The sequence below is a fragment of the Erithacus rubecula genome (assembly GCF_903797595.1).
Source record: "Erithacus rubecula genome assembly, chromosome: 2".
Classification (NCBI taxonomy): domain Eukaryota; kingdom Metazoa; phylum Chordata; class Aves; order Passeriformes; family Muscicapidae; genus Erithacus; species Erithacus rubecula.
This window is the reverse complement of record NC_136685.1, coordinates 73,265,177-73,282,982: the sequence shown is the minus strand read 5'-3', so window position 1 is coordinate 73,282,982 and position 17,806 is coordinate 73,265,177. Positions and strand designations below refer to the sequence as shown.

At 37.1% G+C, this 17,806-nt stretch overlaps 1 protein-coding gene across 9 annotated transcripts in view; it reads left to right on the top strand.

Annotated features, from left to right (window-relative positions):
- The window catches only part of LOC306816979 (uncharacterized protein), a 42,829-nt gene extending 25,545 nt beyond the window's left edge, over window positions 1-17,284 (top strand). The window contains exons 1-4 of one of the 9 annotated variants that reach the window (XR_013777825.1): window positions 1,724-2,394; window positions 5,196-5,285; window positions 6,507-6,606; window positions 11,999-17,284. Coding sequence is in view for 1 of the 9 variants with exons in the window: in XM_079333496.1 (XP_079189622.1) it covers window positions 2,271-2,394; window positions 6,500-6,606; window positions 11,999-12,101 (334 nt within the window). In the remaining 8 variants the exon portion in view is untranslated. Of the gene's footprint in view, window positions 1-1,723; window positions 2,395-5,195; window positions 5,404-6,499; window positions 6,607-10,468; window positions 10,685-11,998 lie in introns of those variants that run through there. The other 8 variants (XR_013777826.1, XR_013777822.1, XR_013777823.1 and 5 more) reach the window with 8 other exon arrangements.
- The last annotated feature ends 522 nt before the right edge of the window (window positions 17,285-17,806 follow it).

Sequence of the window (17,806 nt, the reverse complement as noted above, 5' to 3'; positions counted from 1 at the left end):
GAATGCATTCTTAAAATGCCTGCAGTTACAGACTTTATTTTCCACAGCACATGCCGTCATGCCTCTGGCACTCTGTTTATCACCTCCTTACTGTGGCTGCTCTGTCCCATCCACAACAAGTGCCCTTCGCCACCACCCTCTGAATTCCTCTTGGGTCCACTTTGTTCTTTGCTTCAGTTCTTTGCATTTTTCTGCTTTGATGTTACATTTTTGCTGCTGCCGATGTTGAGAGGCACAGAAGCTATCTGCCAAGTCATTTCCTTCTCTCTATCCTCCTGATTCCCACAGGCACTGCTGAATGTTTCCCTCCTTGTGGGAAAGGCTTTCTTCTGCAGGTGATCTGGCACCCAAAGCATCAGTTTGCTCTTTTTCTTCTGTTGCAGTTCACTCTCTGTTTCCTGAAGTGAAGCCAGATACCAATGAATACTTGGGTTTTTATAGCAGCAAATAAAAAAAGATATATATATCTTTTATCTGCTGAGACTGAGATTTTCACTGAGAAGTGGTAAAGTCATCTCAGTGGTTTTTAAATTTTGGAAGACTTGACATGTTAGGGGTGGTGGCAAGGGAAGATGCAGAAGAAAGCTTCATACATTCTGATCCTGGGGAATGTCTTCTCTGCATGTTCCTTTTTTTTCCATATACCTTTGAGAAAACAAGCTTTCCATCAACAGAACCTTTCCCCTCCAAGGTTTATGAGGGATAGAGATCAGGAGTGAGAAGTACCCGAAACAGAGCATCTTTCTTCCACTATCCTTCTTCATCATCAAATGCCTTATTAAAGGCCTATTATGCACTGGCCACTTAAGCATTCTAGTGGATTGGAGGGAATTATGCACATAATCCAGCACCAGGCACAAATTATTTACATCAGGCTACCTGCTAGGACATTGTGTAGTACCCAGCCTCTTTCACTGAGCACACTGTGACAGCCTGGTGGGCACTTCCACTGACTTAATGCAGCAAAACCATTGCTAAAGTGCAGGGGTTTTTTATGTGGTATAGTCAGTAATATAGCAGTATATATAAAAAATCAATTATCTTCTTTGATGACACATTTGAATGTCCCAGTTCATATCTGCATGTTTGTTAACTTTTTGAAAAGAGTTTTAAATTTTTATGTCTTTTTAAAAAAGATAGTCTTGTCATGAAATAATACAAAATGCTGATTTTGTGACTCAGTATATTTGCAGTCAATGATATTGTGAAGTTTTCTGGTATTTTAAGATCTATGATTTCTGCTGCAGCTTATTCTAGGGTCCTTTATTTCAGCACGTTTAAATAGCTGATGTAACAAACAGTGATACAGATGAAATCTTTCCTTTTGATGTTACATATCGGACACTCTTTATGAGGCACAATTTTTAAACCTTGCAAATACAATGTCTGGATTTCAAAATATTTTTTACTTTTTTAAAAGTATTTTTTAAAGGAAAGCACTTTTCAAGGGGTTATTGTAATTTTAATCATTGTTTTGTAAAATTAGGGATGAAACCTTGGCATTACTGAATCAAGTTATTCATTGCTATCAGGTGGGCTGGAATCTTCTCTCTAGTTTAAAGAAAAATGTTACCTGGTTTCATTAAGTTACTGCATTTATGCTCAAATATTCTTACTTCTGAATTACAAGAACCTGAACAAAGGTGATTATTTGCTTCACATCCCATGGCAGGAGAATAACTGAGGCCATTTATTTTCACTCAGGAAAGCTGATACTCAGGAAACCATTCTGGGAAAATCAAGTAATATCAGGGCAGATGAAGTGAGTGTTCTCACAGGTTTCATTCATGTAGGAATGCACATTCTCCTCTTCCTTGATGGCAAGAAAATAATTTTAAAGTAAAAAGATCTCCTAGCTCTGCAGCCCTGGGCTTCTTCACAGAACAGTAGTGGTATGATGTGAGATTTGAGGTCACTACTTTATTTCAGACCTGTTTCTGGCTCCAGACACAAACTTGCCCCCAGCCCTGTCCTGTGCCTGGAGACACAGAGTCTTCATTTCTTCCTGCAGGTCTGTCTTTGTGACAGTTTGTCTTTGTCATCACCTCTGAAATACAGCCAGCAAGCACTGTTCAACACAATCAAACACTCTGTGTCTGAATTGGAGCAGAAACCTGTATGAGAAGGGATATTGGAGTATTGTTCTTGGCATTTTAAGCAACCTGCATCCCTTTTCTGTGGTGTAGATGCAAAAGGGAGTGCAAGTGCTGCTGTGAATTTGCTTTGCTTGAAAATGCTAAATGTATGTGCTGTGCATTGCTTGCTTCAAGGCTCCCTAAGGTGCCAAACCCAGGTGAGAACTCACATGGTCATGCTGAACAAGGTGCTGTCACCAGGAAGCTGCAGAAGGAAAGATCCCATTTCTGCCCTCTCAGTTTCTGTTTCATGCCAAAGGTAAGAACAAACAGACACAAAACCTCTTTAGATTGGGAGGTATGTCGTTAAATTTATTTTTATTCCACTGCTAAAACTTAAAGCACCCAATACATTTTGCTGTGAATGAAGTTACCAACACCCAGAAGCTGTTTCTCAAGTCTCAAAGCCAATTATTCTAAAAACAAAGCCTTTGTTGTGTTTGACTAAAGCTAAATGCATTTGAAATTCAGATTTCTTTTGAAAAGAATGGTCTGCTAATTGGTGTTGAGTTTTAAATGTTTGAGCTTGTTTATTTCTCTCACTTCCTTGAATGATGTTTCAGAAACGTTCCTGTTATTACAGTCTATTAAATCAGACTTATCAAAAAGGAAACATTTATTGATATCTTGAGAGATGTGAGTGTCTAATTAAGGTTGTGTTGCTGTGCATATTTTATATTAAATGTTTCCTGCAATTTGACTTTAATCAGGTCTGAAGGGCCTTAATAAGTGTTTGGCTCAATCACTTGTATTTTGCTCCTTTCCCTGGACCAAGAGAGAAGGTTCTATATCAGTTTGCAAAGTCAAATAATTTACCATCAGGTGAGGAAATTCTGCCATGCACAGTAATATCTATTTAATACATTTGTTCCTGGAAATGTTGGCAGCTAGTACTAAATGCACACTCTTGATGGAGCTGGTAAATCCAAAAGAAGCTGGAGTATTTGCAGATTGCCATTTTGATGTGTGATTAGACAGCTACTTTGTATATTTTGTGGGTATTTCACCCAGTTCTGTTCTTGGAACTATGATTATTAGAAGAGTTGAAAAAATATTTTTAGTTTTCTGAATTCCTGGTTTCCAATTTGTGAGGTTGGTTTTCTTTGTTTTGCACTGTTGTGCAAGGTCCCTGTTTGTGCATGTACTGCTATGCTCTGCTGTTTCCTTAGCTACCTTTCTTGTTTCATGTGCATATATCAGTGTTGGAGGGAAATTCACTGCCAAGATGTAGCCATTAAAACACCTGTCTCAGGCTTGGGTTCCATTTTTCTTGTGCTATCCCTCATCTCTATTCTAAACTTCATCCTTCATTAAGTAGGATGTTCTGGTGCTATCATTTAAATGATATAATACTGCACCTGATCTTAAATGATAATAGAAATATTATCAGAGAATAGCTGTCTGTTTTCTCTGTGAAATGCTGTCAGTTTTGAGTGAAATGTCATATGATATGCCTATGTCCAGGTTTTTGGAGGAGCCATTCATAATGCACGAATAAGCTTATCTAATTAGCTGTAACATATCAGTCAATTATTATCTTAATTCTGCTGGCAGAGGGATGCAGTAACACAGAACTTTTTTACATAGTATATTTAAGAATATATATACAGACATCTACTGTATATTAGTATACTGCCAGATTCACACTTACAGAAATAGATATATATTTGTGTGGGAAGACAGATTTTCTTTTATCACACTTTTCTAAATTTCAGTAATCTCTTTGTTGCTACTCCAATTAATATACTATGTAATAAGTTCAAATTAAAGTTGTGATCTGCCTGTAATAGATGGCTTACACATAATAGGGAGAGACTACTTTTGTCAATGATATCATGGTCCAAACAGATGTAGCAGATAAGGAGAGGAAGAAAGGAAAAACAGTTATTCCCCACTAAAGAGGCACTAACTGATAGAACTGCCTCATGGTGTGATCAAGCTCCTGGGAATTACACGTGCACTGAGAAATTCAGCAGGGCCAGGGAGTGCATCCCAGTGGCAGTGGTGCTCTGAAGAGCCTTGGGTCAGTTTTCCCCCAAGGCAAACTAACACTTTCCCGAAGACTTGGCAGGCACTGTTTGATAAGCTGCCATGCTGTGTTGGATGAAATATCAACAGTATAAACACGGCCAGCACAGGGTGAGCAGCACTATGGTTGCAGCTTGATCCTGGTTCTGTTTGTTAAACTTCTCACATGAGGGGCAGAAAAAAGTCTGTATCAAAAGCTGACATTAAATTCAAATTTCTTTTGTCTCATTTCAGTGTCTTTCTAGATCATTACCCTTATTCAGATGACATTATTCTTAAAAATCACTCTAGTAAAGTGACTAAGACAGTGTTTAAAGAACAAAACAAGCCCTTTTATCTTCCTCAGACAAATATCACAAAATGTTAATTGATTAGTTTCCAGTTTTGACATGTTTTGTTTGGTTATTTTTTTTGACAAATGAAGAAAGCTAAAGATAGCTGATTCAATAATAAACTTCTAGAATGCTCCCAAATTAGATAATCTAGTTAATATTCAAATTTTGAGCATTTATATTTGCAAACTTGATAACAAATTCAGTCCACACAATTTAGGAACACTAAATGATCTTTAGGAAGAAATTATGCTTGAGGTTTCTGTAAACATCCTTCATCGATTTAATTATCGATATTGAATAGTTTTTAAAAGAAAAATTCTCACACTTTGACCAAGAAGTCCTTGACAAACAAATTAGCAATGGTTCTTGCTTAAAAAAAATGTCAGAAATGGAATGGAGGCAGATTACTATGTTCTGAAACAGATTCTTGAAATAACACTATATGCTCCTCAGTTTACTCTGCTCTCTTTCAAATAAGCCTGCAACTTTTGCCTGCATCATTTTTTCCTTTCCCTCTTATCTATGTGTGAAGGTTTTGCTGGAAAGAGTAACAGGTAAGAAAGCAGCTGTCAAACAGAACCCTCTTCTTCTGCCCTTCCCCCTTTGCACAGAGAAATTCAAACAGGAGAAAGCAGGATAAGAACAATACTGTGATTGAAGAATAATACTCTCCCAAATCCACTTTCCTCCTTCTTAGGTTAGCACTTGTTGAATATTGGAAGCTGTTTGCCTGAAGAACAACCACGAACCTCTTGATGATTCCTGAAGAAATCTGGAGTTGATTTGTGTAAGAGGAAGGAATGATGTTTTGTTTTATTCTACCAGAATCTCACAGCTTTTCTGCCATGACACTTAAGGCCCTACAGGAGTTCTGTGCCCAAAGAAGTAAATCTTTGTGTCTAGAGGTGGGCTTAGATTCCCTCATCAATTAATTAATGAAGATTAAGTGTCTGAAGGATATTTCTGGAAACTAGATTGGCTGGGGAATCCTAAAAAAACTGTGCCTATGAATCTGAGCTATGAATTTGAACATTGCTTTTGTATATAAGAAAATAGCATGCATCACCCATAACCTTAAAAAATTTGCAGACCAATTTTGTTGGGGTTTTGGGTAGGTAGACCTGTCATTTGAGAGACTTGTGTAAGGCCATATGTTAGACCTCTAAGCACTTTGGCAATTGTGGCTTCAGCACTTGAACCTTTCTGACTGCTAGGTGCTCTAGGTCTGTCTCTCAGCAGAATTCCAGTGAGTACAGAGAGAGAATTTTTGTGTTTTACACCAAATTCAGTTCTTTAGGCATCAAAGACAAATACTGCAATCCTCTACATCCAACTCACAAAAAACCAAAAAAACAAAAAAACACGTTGTTTTTCAGATTTCCTTTCAGTTCAGTGGCACCCGTGGGGATACACCTCCCATCTGTGAGATGACTCTGTCACACTAGTATGGAGACAGCTAGACTTCTCATAGCTTAGGCGGGTGGCAGACTCCATTTAGAATGCTGTGATTCAGCTGAAGGAAATTTCTTTTTGGGAAGGAAAAAAAAAAAGGAAATGTATGCAGGATGCCATTTGGAAAGATCTCAGCCTCAAGATTAAGTGGACTTATGGCAGTACTTTCTTGAAAACACATGGCTGCACCCCACTGCCTTCAGATGTGTGACAGCTTCAGAATCAGCCTCAGGAAAAAGGATTATTGCTCATTTTTGGTGTTCACCACAAAAGTTGAGATTTGAAAGAACTCACCTGCAATTTCCAGTGGCTTGTGTTGTGGGTTTTTAATTTTTTCTTTTTTAATCCTTACATATCTTGTGATTTCTGAATTTAAACAAATTCAGAGGAAAAATAGTAAAAAATGTAGAAAGAGTACAAACAAATAAAGGGCAGCTTCTATTGTTGGAAATCTTAACCTGTTTGGTAATCCTGACAGTGCTAAAATTTGGGTCCTTATAATCATTTCCATTACCTTTTTTGTTTTCCTTTCTCTCTTTTTATCTTCAGGAGTTAGGATTTTGCATTGGGACCCAAAGTCTGAATCTGCTATGGTACTCTGATCAAGAAAGTGAGGAATGGCTGAAGCAAAACCTCCAAAGGCAGAAGACCACTAGGTAGGCCCACGGTGGTGTCTTTAAGAACACACTGAAAGCATTGGTGTTGTATTTGCACAGTTGAATTTGTGTGTTTTCATCTTCTGGAAGCAGAGATTGTTTGGATAGGTTAGAAATCTGTGGATGCAGATTGGTTTCAGCAGGAGCAGCAAAGCACCCAGCATAGGTGACTAGTTTATGTGCTATATTCTGTTTAAGGAATGTGAGCAGCTATTGCACAGGTCACAAGTCCCCTTGCCCTAGACTTGCTGGCTCCTCCCAGGGCCCCTTTCTGCATGAACCTCTGGCCTGCAGAAGGCAGCTTGTCCTTACCAGGCCATGCTGGCTGGAGGTGCTGTCAGCAGACCAGCACGTGTGGATGATGCCTGGCTCAGGGTTATGATCTTTGTCCATTCCTAAATTTTCCTGTGCCACTTCCTCTTGGGAAAAATAGATACTTGCACTCCTCATCATTAACATGGCACTCTTGGGCAAACCTCTTTGGCTTTGGGGATTGTTTTTTTTTTTTTTTTTTTTTTTTTTTTTTAATGTGAATGTGTGGGTACTTACTTGGTATTACAAATCAAAGTCTTTGACAGGACTCTGTTGAGCCTGTTCCTGACTTTGGCCTATAGTTCATTTACCTTTCTTATCCCAAATAAAGAACCTTAGCTGGTATGCTATTTTTTTTTATCTCCTCTCTTTGGGAATGTTAATAGTGTAAAGGTAACCCCCAAAGGCCTTGCTCAAGCTAAGGACTCTCTGAAGTTTTTTTTTTTTACAGTCCTCCATATAAAAACTTTCTGCTATGTCTGCCTCTAACTCTTCTCCTTCTTTAAAGTTTATTCAAGTATATCATCTCCCTAATCTTTTCTTCCAACATTTACCAGCTTGATGCACTTTTTCCACTTGCCTATTAGTCTACTGTGTGCTGTACATATATACATAGAAGGAAGTCCTGCTTCCTCTTCCTGCAAATCCGTCCCCAGAGAAAAAGAGGCACATCATGATACAGATGTGCAAGTGTGTTTGGCTAAGGTAACACATAAGTGCTTCAATTTACTCAAGATAGACAAGTCCAGATAAATTTGAAGTCTCATCAGCTGACAGACAAAACTGAGAGGGTGTTTTTTGTTTGGTTGGTGGTTTGTTTTTTTTTTTTTTTTATTCATATTCAAGTATTTAAGTACTTCAGCAATGTCTAATATTATATCTGTGGTCACAGTTGGCTATGTAGACTTACAGGAAAAAAAGGCAAGAGGAACAGATTTAAGCTAAAAGATAACAGATTAAATAAAAGTGATGCAATTTCAATTGTTAAATACTGATTTTTTATTAGGTCATATACAGCTTTACTGTTTTGGGATCTGCTAAACAAGTTGTTTCACTTAACTTTTGAGTAACACGGCAAAGTCATTGAAAATAGCAAAATCCATGTTTAAAAATCAAAAACAGTAAGTTCAGAACAAATGAAATATAGATGGCTTTATTTGATTCATTTACATATGAAACTGAATACCTAGAACACAAAGTACCATAAAAAGATAAACATATTTATTAGAACCATGCTTTATGAACTTCAGATATGCATAATGTTAATACAAAAAACTGAGTCTGGACAGAGAAATTCTATTGCATTTGAAGAGCTACTATTTTGCAATTGATTCACTAGGTTTCTAAATGATAGCACAAAAGCACATTCTAAAATCTCTTGTTCTGCTTCCTGAATGCAGAAGAATTTACTGTACCACCTGTGTGTGAGCCGCAGCCCTGTCTGGCACAGCTATATGTGTGCTGGAGGATAAAAAGGGGTGGAAGGAAAGCAGAGATAATTTTAAGTCGAAGAGGTAACTTTTTGACACTGTAGTATTAAAAGAATTAATATGTCCATATTTCAGTACTAGTATTTTAATGCCATTTACTCTTCCATGTATAAAAAACCCATTCCTTAAGTTACAACTTTGAAGTAACCATTCTGAAAATAAATTAATGTTCTAGTATATCTGGCTATAATCTCAGTATATTCTATTTAATAAAAAAAAAGTTCAATTTCATAAAAATCCTGTCTCATAAAAATTAAGTCTCCTGAATAAGTGTACTGAAATCAGCAAAATCGTGGTAAAACCAGTGTCATTTAATTATATGACTTGGAAGTCTAATTAAAGTGTACTTAACTGCACTTTGTATCATGATAAAAAATACCATGTTTATTACTACTGGTGTTAAAGGAAACTTGTACAGGACTGAAGCTTGGTCTTGTATTACTGAAAACACTGAAATCCAGTTAAGACTTCAGTCAAGGTCTCATTAACATGTTTTATTTCAATTTTATTCAGAGCTGAAACAAGAGTTTCATTTACAGCTGAGGAAAGCAAAGATGAAACTTTGTTCTTTCTTTTGTGCTCAGCCATACAATTTATTTTTCTCCTGGCAATGGATTTTAAATCTCTTTCCTTTTTTTTTTTAATGGGAACTGTTTTAGTAAGCACTGACATTAGAGCTGACAATGCTTTGTGTGTTTTTTTTCCTTTTGCCTGGTTTCTGTGTCTGTGTGCGCAGGCATGCATTCATTAACGTAATTCCTCAACATTCAACAAGAGTGCATCATAAACCAGAGGAAAAAAGCCTCATAAATATTTAGATCCTCCACCTACCTTCCAAAACTGAAGTGAAAAAGAGTATTTAGTGTGGACTTGGTTTGAGTTAATCTGCATATGAACTGAAAGGGGGTACAAAAGGATGAAAAGGTGGTGGAAACGAGCATACAAACCCCATAGTCTCCAGGGGGCCATTCATCTTGCTCTTGTCAATACAATCCCAGTCTCTCTGCTTGGCTGGGCTCTGCGCATGACCAGCCTGCCTTGGCCAAGGATGTGCCACATCTAGCCTGCTTTGCTTCTACCCGCTGCTTTTGCCAGAGGAGAAAAATACTTTACCTTTAGGAGGATGGAGAAATTTCTCTACCTGCTTGTGGTCCACACACTGACTACAAACTTAAATAATTTACATAAAAGGACAAGTAGGTTATATGAAAAGCAATTTTAGGTAATTGGACAATTAATGAGAGATAATGACATCACGATGGAGCTTGAAGCATTCTAGAAACCCATACTACTTGGACCAGGGGTTGCACAGATTTACATGTGAAACTCCACTATTCCTAACAAACAATACAGTCAAAAATTACAGATGAAAATTCAGAATGTAGTGTACTCTCACAATTGAACAGTCACAGAATAGTTTAGGATTCTGTAAATTGTTTTTATATATTTTAATTTTTAAAAATGAGGGAATATGTGTAATGCATTATTTTCTATGATCAGAGACAAATTAAATTTTCAGTGATTGCATCATACTACCTATATACAAGGAATTCTGATCTACAATTGCTGTTAATAGGTATTCTTTTCAGCCAAAAGGGCATAAAGACCACTAAAGCCTATTATCAGACAGAATTAATGATTTCACAAAAACCAAAATTCTTGATCATGAACAGCCAAAACTGCATCTTTTGTTTTCTTCTGAGGACAAACTTTTAATGAAATATGTGTAACTTAATGAATTAATCAAACTCCACATCAGTCAGATGAATTGAATTACAGCACAGTTATATAAATATTACATGCAAAATGTTAATAGTCACAAAACCACTTCTCCTACTACACTGCTAATCTTCTATTATGGACTTGTGATAACAGAAAAGTCCAAGCACTGTTTTCAAATTGATCTCTATTTCAGTCTCCTCTTTAAGTGAACTCAGCTGAAGTGGATTTTTTTGGTTGGTTGTTTTTTGTTACCAGGCCTCCTCCAAACCCTGTCAGTGACCACACCCATATGACATCAGGTACAAGCAGGAGCATGCAAGCTGCTCTGACTCCCCCATCACCACCTGGTGCCACTCTGTCATACAGGACTCTGCCTACACAAACTCCTAATGAAGCACCAGGATATATCTGTAGCCAGAGGGATCATTGATTTTGCTATGAACCTGCAGGACAGGTGCATACAAGCTTCAAAATGGGACAAAAGATCAATTACGCCTCTGGTAATGAAAATCAGATGGATAGCTATAAATAGACTACCTGGAAGGAAAACAAAGGTAGGGATGTATATTTTAATTGACTTGCTAAAGGGAAGACCACCTTCTGGCCTGAAAATTAGCCATTAATTGGCTAAGTCATGACTTCTTAAAACCATGTAGAAAAATTCTAGAGATGGGGAAATGCTTTAGGTGAAGCAGTGCCTTCCTTCCACCTCCAGCAGAGAAATGGTTTGCCAGCCTCTGAAATAATAGAAACTTTACAGACCTTTATACAGTGGGAAAAAGGAAGGCTGTATAATTTGGATTACTTAGTACCTGTTTTCATGTTGACCTTCTTTAATCAAAAAATTACAACAATAATTAACAGTACCTTTTTTCCTGTGTAGTTCCCACCACAACCTGTTGTTTTTTGAGCATGCTGTCAGACCAAGTATTTATTTGTTAACACACATACAAACACTGTTGTTATGAAAACTGAACAGCAGAATATGCTCTCCAGCAAACTTATTTTTGCAATTCTCTGCTCTGCTAAAAGGGTAACAGTTTTTTTAGCCCTACCTGGATTTGAGATGTGTAGGGTATACACATGCTAAAACCAGAGACAGTTGTCATACTTGTTCTGTCAAAACAAACACCTGCAAAGAAGTGTAATCACCTTTAACAATCTGACAAGTAACTTAAATCCCTAAAAGGTGAAGAACTGTCCATGAACCTTTCATGTACTCATTTTTAAACAAATACAACACCATAAGAGATAATGTTAACATTTCAGTGACCACCCTTACTTATGAACTGTACAGTAACTTTCATAATAAAAAGCTGCTTATTAGAGAAAGTTAAAAATTTCTACAGTTTCTAGAAATTATAAGAAAAGCTCTAAAATATTGGAAACTTCCAATGTTCTAAATAAACAAGAATATCTAGACTCACATGAATGGATCTGTACAGAAATAATTTGTATATACAAGAAATGCATTTTATTTCCCTTCTCTATATTTCAGTCATAATGTGTGAACAAGCACAAAACATTTCACGCTAAAATAGTAATGAAAAATTTTAAGAATTTGAGAATGGCCAGCAGTGTACCCTGACACTGCAAATTTAGGTGCAGTAATTTTTGCATGTATTTTGCCTCTACACCACAGAGAACTTTTCAGCTTATTCCCCTGCGCCTCTGCCCTGTGGCCTGGCGAACATAATGGCTAAATGAATGCAAAATATTAACACATTTCTGATAGTCAAAGCTAGGGAATGACTGCATGGCCTTCAACAGAGTAATTTCATTCTTGTTAAAATCCTGAACCCAAGTTCTTGTTCAAACTATGCCAAGAGCAGAAGTGGTTGACAGAAAATGTTTCTGTATGTTTACAGTGAGATGCACCTGGTGGCTCAACAGTTTGCAATGACCACTCCAGACACCCAAAAGGTGTGGAATACATCTGCACAGAGCAGGCAAATGCCATGCAAAAACTGAGACTAAAGTGAACTTCTGGAGATTCAAGTGGAATACCACAAGGCAAGTGAATCCTATCCTTTATTGTATTTATAAACTTGTAACAGTGACTTACTGATATGAAGCAATGAATTAGTTCTAAACAATAATCAGATCCAGCATTAGCAATGTAGATGATACTATCTTGCATAAAGTGACTGCAGCTCAAAAGGAGCCAGATCTCCTAGATAAGCAAACAGCCCAGTCATGTCCACTTTTGGCTCTGAGCCCAAGAGTCATGTTTTACTGATTGCTATGATTTGGCCTTTTAGCTCTGCTGACAGTCAAATAGGGACTTACCATGCACCAGCCTACAAATCCCAACAAAGATGGCATGAAATTTAGAATGCTTCCTGTTTGTATGAGGAAATTCTGGATTTATCTGAGTGCTTAAGGAATAATCCTTTGCACTTTTATAATGTCTTTAATATAAGCAACTTGAAGTGTTCATAGAAAGTGTTTCATAGCTTCTGAAAAGCAGAAAACAGTGAAATGGGTTCTAGGGCATATGATAATTCAAATATATGTGGCTACTATATTCCAGGAAAAATCTCCCACACTCAGCAGAAAGACTGTGGGTAGGAGGAACAAATGGGAGACAATGAGTCATTCACAATCAAAACACAGTTTAGGCTTCCTAAAGTGAAAAAGGACCATTAGAAAATATTAAGAAATGGAACACCGTAATATTCTTTTAGATAAAAGGCATGAATAGCAATGAACAGATGAAAAAAGAGCCTCTGATAATACTGTAGCATAGAAGCACAATGGTCTTTGTGTGGGTAGTCAACAACCACGATAGCACTGCTCCGTCCTTTGCTTCAGATGAACACTGTTGAGCAACTCTGTCTCATCTCCAGAAGCTTTCAACATTTGTACCACTCAGACCCTTTCTTTTCTCATAGCTTTGTAGCTCCACATATTTCTTTTCACCATTAAAACAAGGATTCACATTTAATAAAGACTTGGAAAATAGAAAGTATTTTGAGCAGGTAGAAAAAGAAGACTTCCAGTAAAAAATAAAACTCTGGCCTTTTCAGACTGATTAACTGCATTTTCTTAGAAGGCCAAGCAATGCAAATGTTTCTTGCTCATTACTGCAGTTTTAAAAAAGGCTGAAGTTTTCTTATAATTTGTTTAGATGTTTTCTGTCCAGTTAAATATATGCTCCTTTTGTAAGAAGTGCTGCTCTTTAAGTACTGAACATTAAGAACCATATGCAAGACATCACTAGCAATCCCACAGTGTAAGTCAATATACATATGCATTCACATTTCACAAGTTAAAAGGAAAAGTTAAATTAATGATTCAGCTGCATTTTAAATTCTATTTTGTTTTAGTTATAATTGAGAAGAATGGATAATTTAAGTCTATGTACAAAGTTAAAGCATTCATATTTCACAGTAACCAACACACTCTGGTATGTTAACAAAACATGGTGCATCTGAAAAACAAAACTTACCTGTTTTTTTAGCTGTCAGCTCTTTGCCACTGTGGTGGCAAAATAAATCTGAAAATTTCCCAGATATGAACTATTTATTTTTATTTTATTAATCCTATTGTTTAGATGAAAACACTTCCCACTATGGTGAAAAGTAAAAATACTGCTTATGTATCTTATATGTAAGTATGCCTTTCAACACTGTAGTTTTAGCTACATGTAGCAAATTTTAAAAAGCTTCTGAGGGCACTACTGTAGCTGAGATGATTACATCAATTAAAATGCAGAATGTTATCCTGGAAAGTTTAAACTTAAGTATCTAGTTCAAAACAAAGAGAAGGTAAAAAATCCAAGTATGTCTGAAATATTGGCCAAGATCTCTCAATATTCCTAATTGTCAGATATGATAATACTGTAGCCTTTTAAACTTGGATGTGCATTAGCTGGACTTAGACTGGCAGGTATTGTATTTAGCAATGGTCAGTTCAGTGCCCCACAGATCTGGGCAGCATTTACAGTAATACACACTCACTGCTACTCCCACTTTGCAATGTGGGACACAGGCTGGCTACAAAAGAGACAGGCCAGAAGCCATTTGGAATTCCTCCTTAGGTGAGCACAGAGCAACACAGCTAAGGCAGTAATTCTGTAACTGAAGAAATGGACAAGTGTCATATCCTGGCACACTAACTGAAGCCATGGGGCTAGAAACACTGGGAAAACACTGTGCATGGTGTGTTGAAAGAAATTAATTGGCTTCTTTTATTGACCTAGGAAGAACATCAGTTACTGATAACCCATCTGTAAAATGCACTAAAACAATGCAAGTGTTTATAAGGTGTAGGAATGTTATGAGCATAGAGGCAAAACATACCTTCAAAATACAGGATTCAAAGATGTTCTGGAAATAGGGTTGCCTCCCCTCTACTTTTAAATTTAAGTGCTATTATGAAGATGACAAAGTGGATAAATTTAATGTTTACAATGCAGTACTTCAATTTAGTTTTTTCTCTGTAACTGCTAGCCTTTTTTTCTTTTCTATGCCCTGTTCAGATTGCTTTTCTTTTCCTCTTTCTAACCATCTCCTGCCTTTCTCAACAACACTGTCATAAAACTGACATACCTGAGACTTCATTTTCATCTCCTATTGGATAGTGAGAAATGAAACTGATCTAAACTTTGTCTTCAACTCACAGAGATTTCTCAAGAGCACAGAAGAAGCACCACTGTCTCCAGAAAGACACACCTTTTCTTGTTGCTAGAAGGCTATCTTTTCTAGAAAAAAAAGTCTGCCAAGCACTTAAAGAAATTGCATGTAAAGCCATTGCAAATCCATGGAAATTATCTACTCAAAACTGCAATCTTATGAGATCATCCTATACCAATCATTCTATGATAATCTTGAACACAGCTGTAATACACTCTACTATATATTGATTTACATATTTTCTATGCATCACTCTCTGGCAGGCAGATAAGGTGAAGCCAAATACAGAGATACCCCTGCCCTCCCTAACTACTAAGAGTTACACAAAATGCTTAATATTTTATCAAGTAGAACTTAGTCTCATCCATCCTATCCATGTAACAGTGACTTAAGGTATATGAAATACACATCTAATCAAGAAAGCTGACAGGTACAAGATTTAGGTCAAAAGTGGAAAAATACTTTTTTGTTTTACTTAGCATTGTCTTTTCTCCCCAGCTTAATGATTGCATAATTAATATACAACCACAGGAACAATGAGAATTAAACTCTTCCTACTCTTGTGTAAGTGGATGAATCACAAAGGTATCTCTTCTGGCTCTTTTATTCCAGACTGAGGAAGAGCCAGTTCTACCAGGAGTGATACTGTGGGTTACTACACCTTTCTTCATAGTTGTTGTACAGCTCCAGGTAACTTCAGTGATAGAAATCTGAATCCTTCCAGACTGAGGTGTGCTTAAAACTTTCATGTTTCAGTTCTTCAGCAATGATGTAATATCCCTACTGGACAAATATAGGCATTATCTCTTCTAGGATTACACAGAATACTCGGACATATCCCTTTTGAACACTACATCATCTGCTTATTATTTTGAGTGACACACTACTATAGCTTCTGCTTGGAAAGTTACCTGTCAGTTTCCCTTAATCCCAAGGGAAATATGTTTTTGTTGTCAAACACAGCACAGAATTTTCATGTAATTAGTCCTTGAGATGTTTAGTTTGGCTCTAGACCTTCTTCTATTAAGGCATTCATCACTTTGCAGGGATAAATGTATTTCAGATGTCCATCTGGTTTTGGGCATGTTTGATTACACCATGACAGTACACCATGAATGCTTCCATACTGAATCACATACACAATGTATTTTTTTCAAGTGACTCTAATGGATGAGTGAAGAATTGCTTCTTTCCCTAAAGAAGCGTTGTACAGCATATTGGTATCTTCCTGTTACAGACAGCAACACAGAAGGCTGATGATATCCAACAGCCTCTGCCTATGGTTTAGTCAACAGAGACACTGGAAAGTAATAACCAACAGTTTTGAAAGAGCATACTTCCCAGTAGTCATTAGCCTTTGCCTCTATTTCCAAAGGTGTTATCAGCTACGAACATTATAGTAGTAATTGAATTTGCTTTTTATGATCATCATAGGCCTTTATTGTAATACACAGAGGCTGCTGCTGGCATTATCATAATTCTTCTAACTTTGAGATTAGATTAGTGCAATAAAACTTCATCTTAAAAGAGAAACTGTTGGTGAGTACAACAGGTTACATGATACAAGAAGGGCTACCTAGATGAAAAGTCAGCTGAAGATAGGGATTTCTGCTTGTGTCTAGATAGAAGTTAGGACACTGGGGAGTTACCTAAAGAACATTACAAGACCTCAGGACCTGGCTATCTTGAAACAGACTAAGCAACCTCATCTCCCTGCCCCCTTCCCTTCCCCAATATCAACACCACACAGCCTCTCTCCCATATCCACAGAACCTGTTCACCCAGCCCTGCACCATGTCCTCCCCCCAGCCTTCTTCCCCCATGGGAAAGCTGTAAAATTAAGAGAGTGCAGAAGTATTTCCAGTGCCTTAATAGATAAGGCTGCAGTCATGCCAGTCTTGATGGGAGCTATGCCTTCTCCCAGCTCTTTAGCACAAATTAATTCAACTTTATCCTCCCAGGAACTCTTGAAACACCCTTCTTTATAATGTGGGAGTGTGGGAAGGTAAAGGGAGAGAGCAGAACATAACATATGCTGAGAGGGGCTTTCAGGTAGCTTTTCTGGCTTTTACTGTATCCTTGCTAAAGAAAGATACCATGCTGATTTGCCTGTTTGAAACCAACGATAAGCTCTTGCATTTTATTAAAATGTTCTGTTTTTCCAAGGCTTTTTTTTCTTAAGACTTAAATCCAGAATTTTGAAGTATTTATGGGAAAAATCAAGGATAAAAACTTTTCCTGTAAATTATGCCTAATTAAACTGGCAGCTTCATCACATAGCTTTGCCTCAATTTCTGTACTCTTCTGACTTAGAAAATAATTCAGATTAACAACTGAGCAAACTAGAGCTTGAATTTTGCATTGCACTGGCATGAGTGATACTGCAAGTGTTGGTGTGCACCATCTCAGTCTCAATTAAATGAGCACAAAATACCTTAGGACAAACTATATTGTTCCTATTAGTAGGTTACTGGTGTTACTGCACAACAACTTATGCTAGTATTTCTTACCTTGTATTGTCTGCTTATATTTGAGCCCTGGAAACTCTTTATGTGCAGGAAGCAATAATGAAGTGGTAGGGGAACAGCTGCACCAAATCTGCTGAAAAGAAAAGTCTCCATATGCTATTTTAACTGTGAGAATCATCAGTCCAGAACAATTCCTCTAACATCATCAACGTTCATCTAATTTTAAGAGGAAAGCTTGCTGTTCAGCAGATGCCCTTAATCAAATGGAAGGATTCTACAGCACGGTTTCTCAGGGTTAAAAAGAGCCTTCACTCACCAGTTAAATATTGGCAAGCAAATGGCTACAAAAATGCATCATTGTCCAGACTGGTCTACAAAAAGCAAAACGATGGCAATTCTGTTAAGCATTACAGATGTATTTTAGCTTGTCACACTCTAAAAACAAGGTTGGAATAGAGCAAACACAATCATGTTAGTAAATGGAAACCGCATTGTTTTGTCATCCATAACCATACTGCGGTGTGCTGTGGGCATGCTATTGATGAAATAAGAATCTATATTTAAAATAATG